The sequence below is a fragment of the Mesoplodon bidens genome (assembly GCF_964165515.1).
Source record: "Mesoplodon bidens genome assembly, chromosome: 4".
Lineage (NCBI taxonomy): Eukaryota > Metazoa > Chordata > Mammalia > Artiodactyla > Ziphiidae > Mesoplodon > Mesoplodon bidens.
The window spans coordinates 109655361-109671746 of NC_138160.1; the positions used below are offsets into that span (position 1 = coordinate 109655361).

At 36.5% G+C, this 16386-nt stretch overlaps 1 protein-coding gene across 1 annotated transcript in view; it reads left to right on the forward strand.

Moving 5' to 3' along the window:
• The window catches only part of ADAMTS19 (ADAM metallopeptidase with thrombospondin type 1 motif 19), a gene marked incomplete at its 5' end in the record, with an annotated part of 287542 nt that overhangs the window by 62462 nt on the left and 208694 nt on the right, over positions 1-16386 (forward strand). The window contains 2 exons of the mRNA XM_081232610.1: positions 807-890; positions 1564-1721. Coding sequence (XP_081088736.1) covers positions 807-890; positions 1564-1721 — 242 coding nt within the window. The remainder of the gene's footprint in view (positions 1-806; positions 891-1563; positions 1722-16386) is intronic.

Consider the following 16386-nt stretch of genomic DNA (forward strand, 5'->3'; position numbering starts at 1 on the left):
TTTTTTTTTCAGTGAACTTATTTTCCCACACTTCAGTCATTTCTGTCTGTGTTCAGCTAACTGCTGACCACTCAACCAGCATTCTGTAAAGGGTAGACAGGCATAGCCTACCAACCTCAGTCTCTTTTAAATAGTACTATCTCTGAAAGCGTGGGTTTGGTGTGCCAATTTTAATTTTCTATTATAAATTAAATACTCAATTTTACCAAAAAAATCAAGGTACCACATAAAAAATTTGCCTTCCTTTCCAGCATTGTTACACATACCATGTTTTGGGAAAATCAGTTATAATTATGACCTGAAACTGTTAAGCAACAATGGCCTTGTCTTCATGGACAGCCTTGAAGGGAAGAGCTTTGGAAAAACCCTGTTCCTATTTGGCAGTTAACCTTGGGGAGAAAAAAACTCTAAGGAATAAATTGGGAGGCGGCATAAAGCAGGCTGAATTTCAGGACGTTTTCTCAGAAGAAAGGACACTGGCATTTTGTTGTCTTAAGAAAATTTCTAGGGTTTAGTTACTAAAATTTTTCTCTTCAGTATCATGAAAAGCCCAACGTTCCCTCTGCACCCCATTGAAATGCCTAGATTATCAAGGCAGCAGTGAGTATAGCAGAATGCTAGGTCTAAATTTCTTGGTATCTAAAATGATTTAATTATTGCTTATTAAGCTAATTTTAAAATAATTAAAAATTTTTAATATATAAAATTGCTCAACTGAATTGAGACTTCTCCCATGTCTGGGCTTTAAGAAAAATTAAGATGTTTTTCAGTTTTATTTTAGGATTTTTATTTTTATTTGTTTTTAGGTTTTTAACCTTTTCCAACACAAGAGCCTTGGTGTGCAGGTCAATCTTCGTGTGATAAAGCTTATTCTGCTCCATGAAACTCCAGTAAGAAAGTCTTGAGTTTTTCATTCAATTAAGTGGGTGAGAAGTTGTGTTCAGGTACTTTTAAGTAAAGGGAATGTTAGGGATTTACTTTTTATTGACTTGAAATCCAGAAGTATCCACTGAGTCACTTAAAGTATACATAAAACTGGCCGTTAGTCTTAGTTAATACCTCAGTTATATTCCAAAATTGGAATGTTCTTAGTTTCCAAGAATCCTGACAACAAACCTTAACTTTGCAAAATGCAATTTTAAAAAATCATTTTTAATGACAGTTTTATTTTCTTATTTAAGCATGGGCTTTATCTGTAATTCAATTTAAACAGAGACTATTCTGTGGCATCTTTTTAGCATGCTGCTTATCTGGTACTTTGAAAACGTTTGTTCTTAAAATGTAAAAATAATGAGTGATTTAAGTCTAAAAGTTCCACATTCTTAATATTCCATTGCACCTCTCTTCTTCTTCAGAATAACATTAAACAGATTTTATAATTACTGTACCTTCACAAAGTTTTAAGAGTTTTAGCTCAGGAAAAATTAATCCTGAATGTCTTCCAGGTTCTAATTAATGTTATGGTCAGCAGTCTGCTTTAGTAATTCAGGAAGTCCCCTCAGTTTTTAGTTTTTTTTATATCTGAGAATAATTTGCCTTGAAGTGAAATCTCTTCTTTTGCAGGCAGATCTATATATTGGGCATCATGGAGAGAAAATGCTAGAGAGCTTTTGTAAGTGGCAACATGAAGAATTTGGCAAAAAGAATGATATACATTTAGAGATGTCAACAAGCTGGGGAGAGGACATGACTTCAGTGGATGCAGCTATACTTATAACAAGGTAAATTTTCCAAAGCCAATTAAATGACATTCTTAATTTGATGGCCATGCTGTTAATCCTATTAATCCCTTCATAGAATGCTTTTATTCCAGATTTTCTGTTCCAGAAAACTTTTGGCATAATGCTATTAGTCATTTCCCTCAATTCATAATAACTGATTTCTGAACAGCCACATATTGGCTGGTATATTGACTAAACATTAGTTAATTAATTTCAAAAAAAATTAACCTCAATTTTTGATGTGAAGACGTAGCCAATGATGATGATAAGTGAAAACGCTGGTGAATTTTGGTGGAACTTTGAACTTATGAACCTACGTGGTATGTTTTTCAGTCATCACCATATAAAGTATCCAGTATGTTAAATGGAGCAATTGATAGACTTTCTGGTTCCATTTGAGAAAAAAGTTTCAATTAAGTCTCTAGCTAATTAATTTTGAGCCGTATTGTGAGTTTCCGTACTACTCAAACATTTGTATTGCAGCACTGAGTATAAATATAAGAAGGTGAAATGATGAGCAACAATTAACTCTCTATGAGCACTCTGTATGAGTAATTATTTACAAGTTTGTCTTGCTTAGAGCTAGTAAAAATGAATGGTAGTTCACTGTTAACTAGCAATTTAATTTTAGTATCAATAATGTTGACATTTCACATCTCAGAATACACAGTGACATTTAAACATGATTTTCTGTAATGAGTCTATTGAATTTGTGATAGCTTCTTGTTGCTGAATTGTATAAAAACTATTCTACTTATAAATAATTAATAAAGATGAAATAATCTCTATGCAAGAACACAACTGGACTTCCATTTCCAGCTTTGTAAGTGTACCTGATACTGGACCTCTGCAATAAACAACCATAAAACTGGAAAACATTTATGAAGCAACTACTTGCAGTTACTGGAGAATGAGCAGTGCAATCTCTGAAAGAAGGAAAATTTCCTAAGTAAGCCCCACAGCCAAGCCAACTTTTTGCCTGGGGACAATTTTTTGACTGGTACAGCAAGCTGGAATCTAGGTAGAGCACAGTGGTCCTGCTGAAAGCACCAGAGAAGAGGATCCTTTGTGGGCAGAGGTGCCAAGAAGTCCTTGTGCAGATCGACTGTGAGGACTTTGCAAGGCTGGTCTAAATAGACAGAGATAGAAACTACCCAAAATTTATCAGGGTGCTGTTGCTATGGAGTTTGGATGTTAAAAAGGTACTAGAAATTGAGCAGATTTGGACCACAAGAGTGGAGCAGCCTTGTTTAATACCTTGTCATCACTCCTGGCATTTATCTGAGAAAACAGAAAGGCTGTGCCTACACAGTAGGCACCCATGATCCAGAAAAATACCCTCTCTTGAACTGTCCTAACAAAGCCTAAAACCAAGTCCCAGTAAGGTATTCAGAGGAGATGGAGTTTGGAGGTTGAGTCCCACCAGTTTACAAAGGTTTGGGAATCATCTTGAGCTTTTGGTAGATCCTCCCTACCCAGGAATAAACTCAAACCTACCTACATTCAGAGTGAGGAGCAAGTAAAACAAGAGACAGCACTCTTCAGAGGAAGATAAGAGAATCTTGAATCTCTATAATATATCATATACAACGTCTGGAACATAATGAAAATTAGCCAAGCAAAAAAACATGAAAATGTCAAAATGTCAAAGAAAAATAGTCAGTAGAAACTGACCCCAAGATAGCTTAGAAGTTGGATTTACCAAGTAATGTAAATACTGGACCTCTATCATTGGAATCTCAAAAGAGAGTGAGAATGTGTAAGAAAAGTATTTGAAGATGTAATGGCAAAATGTTTTCACAAATTTCATGAAAAGCAACAACTTAGAAACCTAGGCATATCATAGAAAAATTGGTCAAAACCAAAGATATAGAAAAAAAAAGTGAATTGGCTAGAGTGAAGGGATACATTACAAAGAAAACAATCTTAAGGTGGATAACTGACTTCCTGTTGGAAAAAAAAACCCAGAAGACAGTGAAGTGATATCTCTAATGTACTGGGGGGAAAAACCCTATCAACAAAAATTCTTAATGAATTCTTAAGGGTATTTTCTTAATGTATGAAAGTGCATCTACATACACATACACACACAAAAAATCTATAGCTAACATCACAATTAATGGTGAAAATCAAAATTTTTTAAGACTGGGAGCAAGGCAAGGATGGCCACACTTCCCACTTCTGTTCTGTATTGTGCTGACAATCATAACCATAATCAGTATATTAAGCTGGCATGGGGGGGTATAAATACTGGGAAGAAAAAATAAAAAGTGTCTCTTCACAGATGACATGACTTGGTACAAAGAAAATTTTAAGCAATCTAGGAGAAAAAAGTGCTAGAATTTATAACTGAATTTTACAAGGCCACAGAATATAAAGTCAATTTAGAAGAAAATGTGTATTTATATATGGTAGAAAGAAACACTTGGGAAAATTTTACACTAACTTCCAAAACCATGAAATATTAAGAATAATTTAACAAAATAAAATGATATCTGCACAGCTATACTTAGATAAGTTAAAGATCTAAAAAAGGTTTATTCAGTGGAAGACTAAATACAGTAAGTCCCCTACATACAAACGAGTTCCGTTCCAGGAGTGCATTTGTAAGTTCAATTTGTTCGTTGAGTCTGACAGAGTTAGCCTAGGTACTCAACTAACACAATCAGCCATATAGAACTGTACTGTAATAGGTTTATTATACTTTTCACATAAAACTTAAAAAACAAACACAGAAAAAAAGAAAACATTTTTAATCTTGCAGTGTAGTACCTTGAAAAGTACAGTGGTACAGTACAACAGCTGGCATACAGGGGCTGGCATCAAGTGAACAGGCAAGAAGAGTTCCTGACTGGAGGAGGGAGAGCAGGTGGGAGATGGTAGAGCTGAAGGATCATCAGCAATAGGAGACGGAGGGCAAGCTGCAATTTCACTCACGCCTGACACTGATGGCAAAGGTTCTGGTTCCTCGCTGGATTCAATTCTATCTACGCTCTAGAAAAAACAATCCAGTGATGTCTGGGTAGTAGCTCTTTTTTTCTCATCATAGATGATACGGTAGCACTGGATTGCATTGTGAACGGCTGCTGCAACCTTCGCGCACTGTTCTACGTTCAGGTCCTGTGCCTCAAAAACTAAGAGTGCCTCCTCAAACAAAGAAAACCCCCTTGCCATTTCCTGCATCGTGAATCTCTTTGGTTCTTTAGTTACTTCTTCTTCCTCTTGTCTCTCTTTGTTCTTTCTCTGGGCCTCCAATTCCACCAGGTCTTCTTTAGTAAGCTCCTCTTGCTGCACAGCACGGAGTTCAATGAGGTCATCCTCTTGCAGATCTAGCTCCATCTTCTCCCTGAGGGTCACTAAGTTGCTGAAGACCTCTTTGGACTCCTCATCCACCTTCTCAAATCCACAAAAATCATGAACAAACTTCAGGCAAAGGTTCTTCCAAACCCCATTCATGGTGATGCTGTAACCTCACGCCAAGCAAAGTCAATGTTTTTTATGGCCTTGTAGATGTTATGCAGTAGTCCTTCCAAAATTGTTGCAAGGTTGTTCCTGATTCGTCAGTCGCCTTTACTGCCTGATGAAAAGTGTGACATAAATAATATTTCTTGAAAGTTGCTATAACTCCCTGGTCCATAGGTTGGATAAGCGACATAGTATTCAGTGGCAGATACACTACTTTGACGTTGGGATAAAAGTTGTCCACGAGTGGGGGTGGCCTGGAGCATTCTCGAGCAGCAAGAGAATGTTGAATGGGACATCCTTCTCCAAGCAGTTGTTCTCTACCTCCGGGATAAAGTGGTGGAAAAACCAGTCCTGGAAAATGACCTGTGTAACCCAGCTTTGGAGTTACTCTTCCACACAACAGGAAGAGAGCACTTGGCAATGTTTTTAAGGGCTCTTGGGTTCTCTGAATGATAAACTAAGAGAGGCTTCAACTTCATATAGCCAGAAGCATTGCCACCAAACAACAGTTAGCCTATCCTTTGCTGCTTTATAGCCTGGCATCAACTTTTCCTCCTTAACTGATGTAACTTTGGTCTGGCATCCTTTTCCAGTACAGTCCTGTCTCACCCACATTAAAAACCTGCTCAGGGCTTCCCTGGTGGCACAGTGGTTGAGAGTCCTCCTGCCGATGCAGGCGACACGGGTTCGTGCCCCAGTCTGGGAAGATCCCACATGCCGCGGAGCGGCTGGGCCCGTGAGCCATGGCCGCTGAGCCTGCGCGTCCGGAGCCTGTGATCCGCAACGGGAGAGGCCACAACAGTGAGAGGCCCGCGTACCGCAAAAAAAAAAAAAAAAAAAAAAAAAAACCTGCTCAATTAAATATGTGTCTTTATCAATAATTTCTCAAAATTTCAGGAAATTCCTGAGTATCTTGCACTCACTTCCTCACCACTTACTTTTACATTGTGAAGGTTGGCTCTAGCCTTGAACCGATGAAAACCAGCTGTGGCTGGCATTAAAAGATGCGCCCTCTGATTCTTCGCCGTGTTTCTTCTTCAAGTCTTCATAAAGGCTTTTAGCTTTCTCTTGAATCAGCATTAAGCTGAGCGGGACTCCATGCTGATGCTGGTCCAGCCTCCACACACTGAGAAGTTTCTCTATCTCCTCCATCACTTTTCCACACTTCTTCGATATTATTGTTGACATCATCGGCACAGCAGACTTCACATGTTCCATGATCTTGTCCTTGTTCTTTAGAATTGTGCCAGTGGTTGAACGATTCCTGTTATAAGAGTTTGCGAAGTCTACCATTTTTTTCCTTTGCTCCACTCTCTCAATTATTTTCACTTTTATTTCCATCGGTATTGCTTGGTGCTTCTTAATAGTACCAGCTACATCACCGCTGCTTTTACGCTTGCTTCTGGACATCCTGGTCTTGAAATAAAGATACTGTACTACTGTACTGTATACAGTACTGTAGAGTAAAGTATACAAAAGCACAGCCAGTTGTAGAGGATGCATGCACATGACAGCATATGCCAGACATGTGAAGTAACTTATGTGATTGGACATGCGAACGCACGTTCACATCTTTGAAAGTTCTCAATTAGAAGGTTTGTATGTAGGGGACTTACTGTGTTGTCAAGATGTCCATTTTCCCCAAATTGACTTATAGAGTCACTATAATCCCAATGAAAATCTCTGCAGGCTTTTTTTTTTTGTAGAAATTACAGTCTGATTCCAATATTTATTTGGGATACGAAAGGACCTAGAAGAATCAAAACAATTTTGTAAAAGAAGAACAAATTGGGTGGACTTACACTATCTGATTTCAAAACTTACTATAAAGATTTGGTAATCAAAACAGGATGGCTTTGACAGAAAGTTAGCTATAGAAATCAGTAAAACAGAATAGAGTCTGTAAATATACTCACATATATATGGTCAGTTGACTTTCAGTAATACCACCAGCATAATTCAAGATGAAAAGATAGTCTATTCATCAAATGATTCTAGAACACCTGGATAACCATTTGAAAACAATGAATCTTGGGGAATTCCCTGGCAGTCCAGTGGTTACAACTGCACTTTCACTGCCATCCCTGGTCAAGCAACTAAGATCCCACAAGCCAAGGGTTGTGGCAAAAAACAAACAAAAAAAACACCCAACCCTGCTTGAGTGATGTTAATTCATAATGGATCATAGAACACTACAACTATAAAACTTTTATTAAAAACAAAATCTTCATGACTGTGGGAAGGGCAATGATTTCTTAGATTGGATACAAAAAATCATTAAACAAAAATTATTAAAAATAATCGTTTGGGCTTCTTGAAAATTAAAACCACATGATGTCCAAAAACATTGTTATGTAAATGAAAAGACAAGCCCCAGAATTGGAAAAAATAGATGCAATACATATATCTATTGAAGAATTTGTATGCATAATGTGTATGCATATTTACATATATATATATATATATATACACACAATAGATGAATATTTAAAACTTTAAAACTCAATAATAAGGGTGATCAACTATATATGACCCGTTTTTATCCAAAGAGTAGCTGGTAATCTTGAGTTGACTATTTGACCTCTTTGAGTCACATTATTATGAGGATACTAGTACAGAGTGAAGAATATAAGAACTTGTATAACATCTAACATATACTGAACATTCAATAATTTTTTCCAAACATAAATAATTGTATAAGATCCTGTTCAAGCTTTTATTAATGTGGACAACATACTAGCAAAAATATCTTTTGTTGTATTATTATATAATAAGTGTTTTTAATTGATAGTTGGTCAGCCCATGGTTATTATTACATTTCATATTATCTTAGACACAGTTAAGAATCATCTGCTATGGCTGAAAATATTCTCTAGTGATTGAGAACATTTGATGGGGTTAGTTTAATATATTAAATATTACTAGTATTTTATGAACAAATTAAGGTTTAACTTTAAATGAGAAAATAATATGTAAAATTCCTGACATCTAGGAATTGTGAAACAAGTATGAGTTCCTTTTTCTTCTTTTAGCTCTTTATATTCAGTGAAAATTTATTTTATAATTTACACTTTCCATTTCTGTAGAATGAGCCTGCCTTGCCTTGGGATTTTTACTGTAAGTTCACTGAAGAGTTCAATAAAATACTGACACTTTCAATGTTTTATATATTTTAAAGAATGTAAGTCTACCTTGTATACCAACACTATTGGATTTTTACTAAATTATATATTTTAAATTTAATTTTTTATATTGGAGTATAGTTGATTTACAATGTTGTGTTAGTTTCAGGTGTGCAGCAAAGTGATTCAGTTATACATAGACATATATCTATTCTTTTTCAGATTCTTTTCCCATATAGGTTATTACTGAGTAGAGTTCCCTGTGCTATACAGTAGGTCCTTGTTGATTATCAATTTTGTATATAGTAGTGTATATATGTTAATCCCAACCTCCTAATTTATCCCCCACCCCACATTTCCTCTTTGGTAACCATAAGTTTGTTTTCTAAGTCTGTGAGTCTGTTTCTGTTTTGTAAATAAGTTCATTTGTATCATTTTTTTAGATTCCACATATAAGTGATATCATATGGTATTTGTCTTTCTCTGTCTGACTTATTTCACTTACAATTATGATAATCTCTAGGTCCATCCATGTTGCTACAAATGGCATTAGTTCATTCCTTTTATGGCTGAGTAATATTCCATTGTATATATGCACCACTTCTTCTTTATCAATTCCTCTGTCAATGGATATTTAGGTAGCTTCCATGTCTTAGTTATTGTAAATAGTGCTGCTGTGAACAATGGGGTGCATGTATCTTTTCGAGTTACGGTTTTCTCCAGATATATGCCCAGGAGTGGGATTGCTGGATTATATGGTAGCTCTATTTTTGTTTTTTTAAGCAACCTCCATACTGTTTTCCATAGTGACTATACCAATTTACATTTCTACCAACAGCATAGGAGGATTCCCTTTTCTCCACACCCTCTTCAGCATTTATTTTTGGGGACTTTTTTTTTTTTTTTTTTTTTTTGCGGTACACCTCTCACTGTTGTGCCCTCTCCCGTTGCGGAGCACAGGCTCCAGACGTGCAGGCTCAGCGGCCATGGCTCACGGGCCTAGCCACTCCATGGCATGTGGGATCTTCCCGCACCGGGGCACAAACCAGTGTCCCCTGCATCGGCAGGTGGTCTCTCAACCACTGCGCCACCAGGGAAGCCCCTGTTTGTAAACTTTTTGATGCTTGCCATTCCGACCACTGTGAGGTGATATCTCATTGTAGTTTTGATTTGCATTTCTCTAATAATTAGTGATGTTGAGCATTTTTTCATGTGCCTTTTGGCCATCTGTATATCTTCTTTTGAGAAATGGCTATTTAGGTCTTCTGCCAATTTATTGACTAGGTTTTTATTTTTTTGCTATTGAGCTGCATGAGCTGTTTGTATATTTTGGAGATTAATCCCTTGTTGGCCCATCGTTTGCAAATATTTTCAATACTTTCTCCCACTCTGTGGGTTTTCTTTTCATTTTGTTGATGATTTCCTTTGCTGTGCAAAAGCTTTTAAGTTTAATTAGGTCCCATTTGTTTATTTTTTTTCATTACTCTAGTAGGCAGATCCAAAAAGATATTGCTGCGATTTGTGTCAGAGTGTTCTGCCTATTTTTTTTTCTAAGACTTTTATAATATCCAGTCTTACATTTAGGACTTTCATCCATTTTGAGTTTATTTTTGTATGTAGCATTAGAGAGTGTTCTAATTTCATTCTTTTACATGTAGCTGTCCAGTTTTCCCAGCACCACTTATTGAAGAGACTGTCTTTTCTCCATTATATCAATATATTCTTCCCTCCTTTGTCATACATTAATTGAACATAGGTGCATGAGATAATTTCTGGACTTTCTGTCCTTTTCCACTGATCTATAAGTCTGTCTTTGTGCCAGTACCATACTGTTTTGATTACTGTAGCTTTGTAGTATAGCCTGAAGTCAGGGAGCCTGATTCCTCCAGCTCTGGTAGATTTTTTTCCTCAAGATTGCTTTAGCTATTTGGGGTCTTTTGTGTTTTCATACAAATTTTAAGATTTTTTTGTTCTAGATCTGCAAAAAATACCATTGGTTATTTGATAAGGATTGCATTGAATCTGTAGATTGCCTTGGGTGGTATAGTCATTTTGACAATATTGATTCTTCCACTACAAGAACATGGTATATCTTTCCATCTGTTTGTGTCATGTTCGATTTCTTTCATCAGTGTCATATAGTTTTCAGAGTACAGACCTTTTGTCTCCTTGGGTAGGTTTATTCCTAGGTATTTTATTCTTTTTGATGTAATGGTAAATGGGATTTTAAAAAAATTCTCTTTCTGATATTTTTGTTGTTAGTGTAAAGAAATGCAACAGATTTCTGTGTATTAATTTTGTATCCTGCAACTTTACCAAATTCATTGATGAACTCTACTAGTTTTCTGGTAGCAGCTTTAGGACTTTCCATGTATAGTATCATGTCATCTACAAACAGTGACAGTTTTACTTCTTCTTTTCCAATTTGTATTCCCTTTATTTCTTTTTCTTCTCTGATTGCCATGGCTAGGACTTCCAAAACTATGTTAAATAAAAATGACAAGAGTGGACATCTTTGTCTTGTTCCTGATCTTAGAGGAGATGCTTTCAGCTTTTCACCATTGAGTATGATGTTAGCTGTGGGTTTATCATAGATGGGCTTTATTATGTTGAGGTGGGTTCCTTCTATGCCCACTTTCTGGAGAGTTTTTTACCATAAATGGGTGTTGAATTTTGTCAGAAGCTTTTTCTGCATCTATAGAGATGATCATATGGTTTTTATTCTTCAATTTGTTAATGTGGTGTATCATACCGGTTGATTTGCAGAGACTGAAAAATCCTTGCATCCCTAGGGTAAATCCCATTTGATCTTGGTGTATGATCCTTTTTATGTATTGTTGGATTTGGTTTGCTAGTATTTTCTTGAGGATTTTTGCATCTGTGTTCATCAGTGATATTGGTCTGTAATTTTCTTTTTTTGTGGTATCTTTGTCTGGTTTTGGTATCAGGGTGATGGTGACCTCATAGAATGAGTTTGGGAGTGTTTTCCTCTGCAATATTTTGGAATAGTTTCAGAATGATAGGTGTTAACACTTCTCTAAATGTTTGACAGAATTCACATGTGAAGCCAGCAAAAGTCCTAGACTTTTGTTTGTTGTGGGTTTTTCATCATGGTTTCAATTTCATTACTTGTGATTGGTATGTTCATATTTTCTATTTCTTCCTGGTTCAGTCTTGGAAGATTGTACATTTCTAAGAATTTGTCCTTTTTTTCTAGGTTGTCCAGTTTATTGGCATATAGTTTCTTATAGTAGTCTCTTATGATCCTTTGTATTTCTGCAGTGTCCATTGTAATTTCTCCTTTTTCATTTCTAATTTTATTGATTTGAACCCTTTTCCTTTTTATTTGATGAGTCTGACTGAAATTTTATCAATTTTGTTTATCTTTTCAATGAGTCAGCTTTTAGTTTCATTGATCTTTTCTATTGTTTTGTTCATCTCTATTTCATTTATTTCTGTTCTGATCTCTATGATTTCTTGCCTTCTACTAACTTTGGGTTTATTTGTTCTTCTTTCTCTAGTTGCTTTAGCTATAAGTTTAGGCTGTTTGAGATTTTTCTTGTTTCCTGAGGTAAGCTTGTATCACTTATAAACTTCCCTCTTAGAACTGCTTTTGCTGCATCCCATAGGTTTTGTTTCATTGTGTTTTCTTTTTCATTTGTCTCTAGGTATTTTTTGATTTACTCAGTGAGCCATTGGTTGTTTAGTAACATATTGTTTAGCCTCCACGTGTTTGTGCTTTTTACAGTTTTTTTTTCTTGTAGTTGATTTCCAATCTTATAGCATTGTGGTTGGAAAAGATGCTTGATGTGATTTTAATTTTCTTAAATTTATCAAGGCTTGCTTTATGGCCCAGAGTGTGATCTGTCCTGGAGAATGCTCCATGTGCACTTGAAAAGAATGTGTGTTCTGCTGCTTTCAGATAGAATGCTCTATCAATATCAGTCTAGTCCATCTGGTCTAATGTGTCATTAAAGGACTGTATTTCCTTGTTGATTTTCTGTCTGGATGATCTGTCCACTGATGAAAGTGGGATATTAAAAGTCCCCGACTATTATTGTGTTACTATTGATTTCTCCTTTTATGGCTGTTAGCATTTGCCTTATGTATTGAGGTGCTCCTATGTTGGGTGCGTATATATTTACAATTGTTATATCTTCTTGGATTGATCCCTTGATTATTATGTAGTGTCCTTCTTTGTCTCTTGTAACAGTCTTTATTTTAATGTCCCTTATGTCTGACATGAGTATTGCTACTCCCGCTTTGATTTCCATTTGCGTGGAATACCTTTTTCCATCTCCTCACTTACAGTGTTTTCTTGTTGCTAGATCTGAAGCGGGTTTCTCGTAGACAGCATGAATATGGGTCTTATTTTTGTATCCATTCAGCCAGTCTATGTATTTCAGTTGGAGCACTTAATCTATTTACATTTAATGTAATTACCGATATTTATGTTCTTATTGCCATTTTGTTAATTGTTTTGGATTTTTGTAGGTCTTTTTTCTTCCCTTCCTCTTTAGTTGTCGTCTCTTGTGATTTGATGACTATCTTTAGTGTTGTGTTTGGATTCCTTTTTCTTTTTTTGTGTGTATGTCTATTGTAGAGTTTTGGTTTGTGGTTACCATGAGCTTTTGATATAGTAGTCTGTATATGTACAAGGTTGTTTTATGTTGCTCATCTCTTAATGTTCAATGCATTTCCAATATTCTGCATTTGTAGTCTCCTCACTATTGCTGGTTTTGATATCATATTTGTGTGCAGATGGTTTCCTACCTTTACTGTATGTTTACCTTTACTGGTCAGCTTTCCCATTCATAATTTTCTTGTTTCTAGTTGTGGCCTCTTGTTCTCTGCCTAGAGAAGTTCTTTTAGCTTTTGTTTTAAAGCTGGTTTGGTGGTGCTGAATTCTCTTAGCTTTTGCTTCTCTGTAAAGCTTTTGATTTCTCTGTTGAATCTGAGGAAGAGCTTTGCTGGGTAGAGTATCCGTGGTTGTAGGTTTTTCCTTTCCAGCACTTTCTGTTATTTTTTGTTCTTTATATCTCTAGCTCTTCATTACACATTTCTTGTATCTTCTCAGTCTGTATCTCCATTCTTTTCCCAAGATCTTGGGTCACCTTTACTATCATTACTCTGAATTCTTTTTTGGTTAGATTGCCTATCTTCACTTAACTTAGTTGTTCTTCTGGGGTTTTATCTTGTTCCTTCATGTGGAACATATTCCTCAGCCATCTCATTTTATCTAACTTTCTGTGTTTGCAATTTCCATTCTGCAGGCTTCATAATTGTAGTTCCTCTTGCTTCTGGTGTCTGCCCCCTGGTGGGTGAGGCTGGTCTGAGAGGCTTGTGCAGGCTTCCTGGTGGGAGTGACTGGTGCCTTTGCACTGGTGGGTGGAGCTGGGTTTTGTCCCTCTGGTGGGTAGGGCCATGTTAAGGGATGTGTTTAGAGGCAGTTTGGGCTCAGGAAGACTTAAAAAGCTTATCTACTGAGAGTAGGGCTGTGTTTCCACCCTGTTGGTTGTTTGGCCTGAGGTGTCTCAGCATTGGAGCCTACAGGTTGTTGCGTGGAGAGCCAGGTCTTCGTGGCAAAATGGCAGCTTCCAGGAGACCTCATGCTAATAAGTACTCCCTGGTACCTCTGCCGCCAGTGTCTGTGTCCCCAAAGTGAGTCGCAGCACGCTCTGTTTCCCCAGGAGACCCTCCAAGACCAGCAGGTAGGTCTGACCCAGGCTTCTATGAAGTCTCTGCTTTTTCCCCTGAGTCCCAGTGTACACAAGACCTTGTGTGTGCCCTCCAAAATGGAGTTTCTGTTTTTCCCAGTCCTGTGGAGTTCCTGTGTTCAAGTCCAGCTAGCCGTCAAAGCCAAATGCTCTGGGGGCTCCTCCCAATGCCAAACCCTCAGACTGGGGAGCTGGACGTGGGTCTAGGAACTCTCATTTGTGTGGGACAACCTCTGCTGTATAACTATTTTCCACTTTGTGGGTCACCCACCCGCAGGGTATGGGAATTGATTGTATCATGAAAGCACCTTTCTTACCATCTTGTTGTGGCTTCTTCTTTATCTTTGGGTGTAGAATATCTCTTTTGCTAGGTTCCAGTCCTTTTGTTGATGGTTGTTTAGCAGTTAGTTGTGATTCTGGTTTTTTCCTGAGAGGAGGTGAGTTCAAGGCCTTCTCCTCCACCATCTTATCTCTAACCCCACTCAAAACACTTTGCATTTGTTGTCAGGCCACTAGCATTCAGCTTTGGAGCCCACTCCTCGTCAATAGAAACTCTTTCTGGGCTTCTATTTCAGCGTGACAGTGGAACTCCAGAGGGCTTTGGTCACCTCTTCTGAAAGTTAGCCAAAGAGAAGCTTGAGGGTGCCTGGCATCTCTTGAAGATGCAAAACCAGTGTGGAGGCTGTTCCCTCCACTGGGACATACCCCAAGATGAGTGGGGTAAAGCTCTGGACGCTATGGAAGTCATGGTGGCCCTGGAGAACAACCTGAACCAGGCCTTTTGGGGTCTCTAAATAATTTATATTGGACTAACTTGCATCCCAAACTCTGTTATTGTATAAGGTCTGATATTTGTTACATAATGAAAATGGAATGGTATTTAACTTTTTCAAATGGTCAAATATATGAATGTTTAAAAAAGAAATATAAGCCAGAAGATAATTACCTTTTATTTCAGGTTAATATAGATATCATCTCATTTCATTTTTTCAGAGTTAAGCAGGTTGATGGGTAGAAAAATGGTGAGAAAATTAAGTGGGTCATAGTTATTAAGACCTAGAAAAAGGAACAGCAAAATTAAATGCAGAAAACTGTTATAAAGTATTTCAAATAAAAAGGAAGTTTGAAGCATGAATGGAAATTAACAAAGCATATAAGGATCAAACATTCTGATATAATAAAAAGTATGTTGGACAGTGGGGACAAACATACATTTAATCCCAGCTAGCCTAGTTATGAACTGTGTGACTTAGCAAATTGTTTAGCTTCACTGATCATTAATTTTTCATCTGTAAAATGGGTATGATAATACCATTTCACAGGATATCTGATTCAATAGAGATGATATACCTAAATAACCTAATACAATGCCTGACCCATAGTAAATACTCAATTAAAATAGTTACTATTTTGCCACTTTTTATTCTAATATTAAAGAATAGGGAATGGAATGTACAAAGGAAGGGGGCATAAGCAAATATGTTTCTGTTCTTCTGAACTACACGTGAAGACTTTCTGACTCTAGCTTGTATTTCTGCAACTAATTTCTTTTAGTCTTATGCCCATTTATGTAAAGAACAACATTGTGAACTTATTAGACTCACTGTTGGCGTTCACAGCCAATTCCAGTGAATGGTGACCCCCAAGAATTTTTCTAAGAATGTAATGATCTGATACTTTGATTAGTTAGAGGAATCCTCCATATTATCAGTTTCTCTACAGAGAGTTTATATACAGTATGTTTATGACAAGAGAAAAGAGCCACAGGAAATAACTTTAAGTATAAAGAATAAGAGTGGCATTTGCTCCTGTATAGCTTTCAGCACATTTTCTGTACTGCATAACTGTCTTTTTTCCTGTGAAATTTTGAGCTTTCTTTATGTACAGAACACTAAAAATTGTTCAATGACTTAAACTATACCTAAGTTTAGACTGACAAAAATCTGGCACCATCATTTTCATGTTTAATTATGTATAAGATAATCCTTGACTAAATAATTTTAGAAGGAAAAAACAAATTAATAGCACTTAAATATATATAAAGATGTTAGTCTTTTCTAAAGGGTTATAAGCAAAATACAGGTCTAATTATATTTAAAGTTAGTTAACAAATAATTAAAATTTAATCCTTTTAGTGCATATTTTTTCAGCTCTCTGCTAAATTATGTTGTTAAAATTGTTACAATATATTCTAAAAACACGCATCTTTTTATGGTAGAGTTTCTCTTAATGGCCTTTCAGAATGATAGGGTAGCTTTGGAAAGAGACTACTTAAAATCATTTTATTGTGGGGGGGTCCTCTAAGAAATCAGCTTATACTAAATTTTATCTTGTTTATGGCTTTAAGTGTGTTTTATTTGA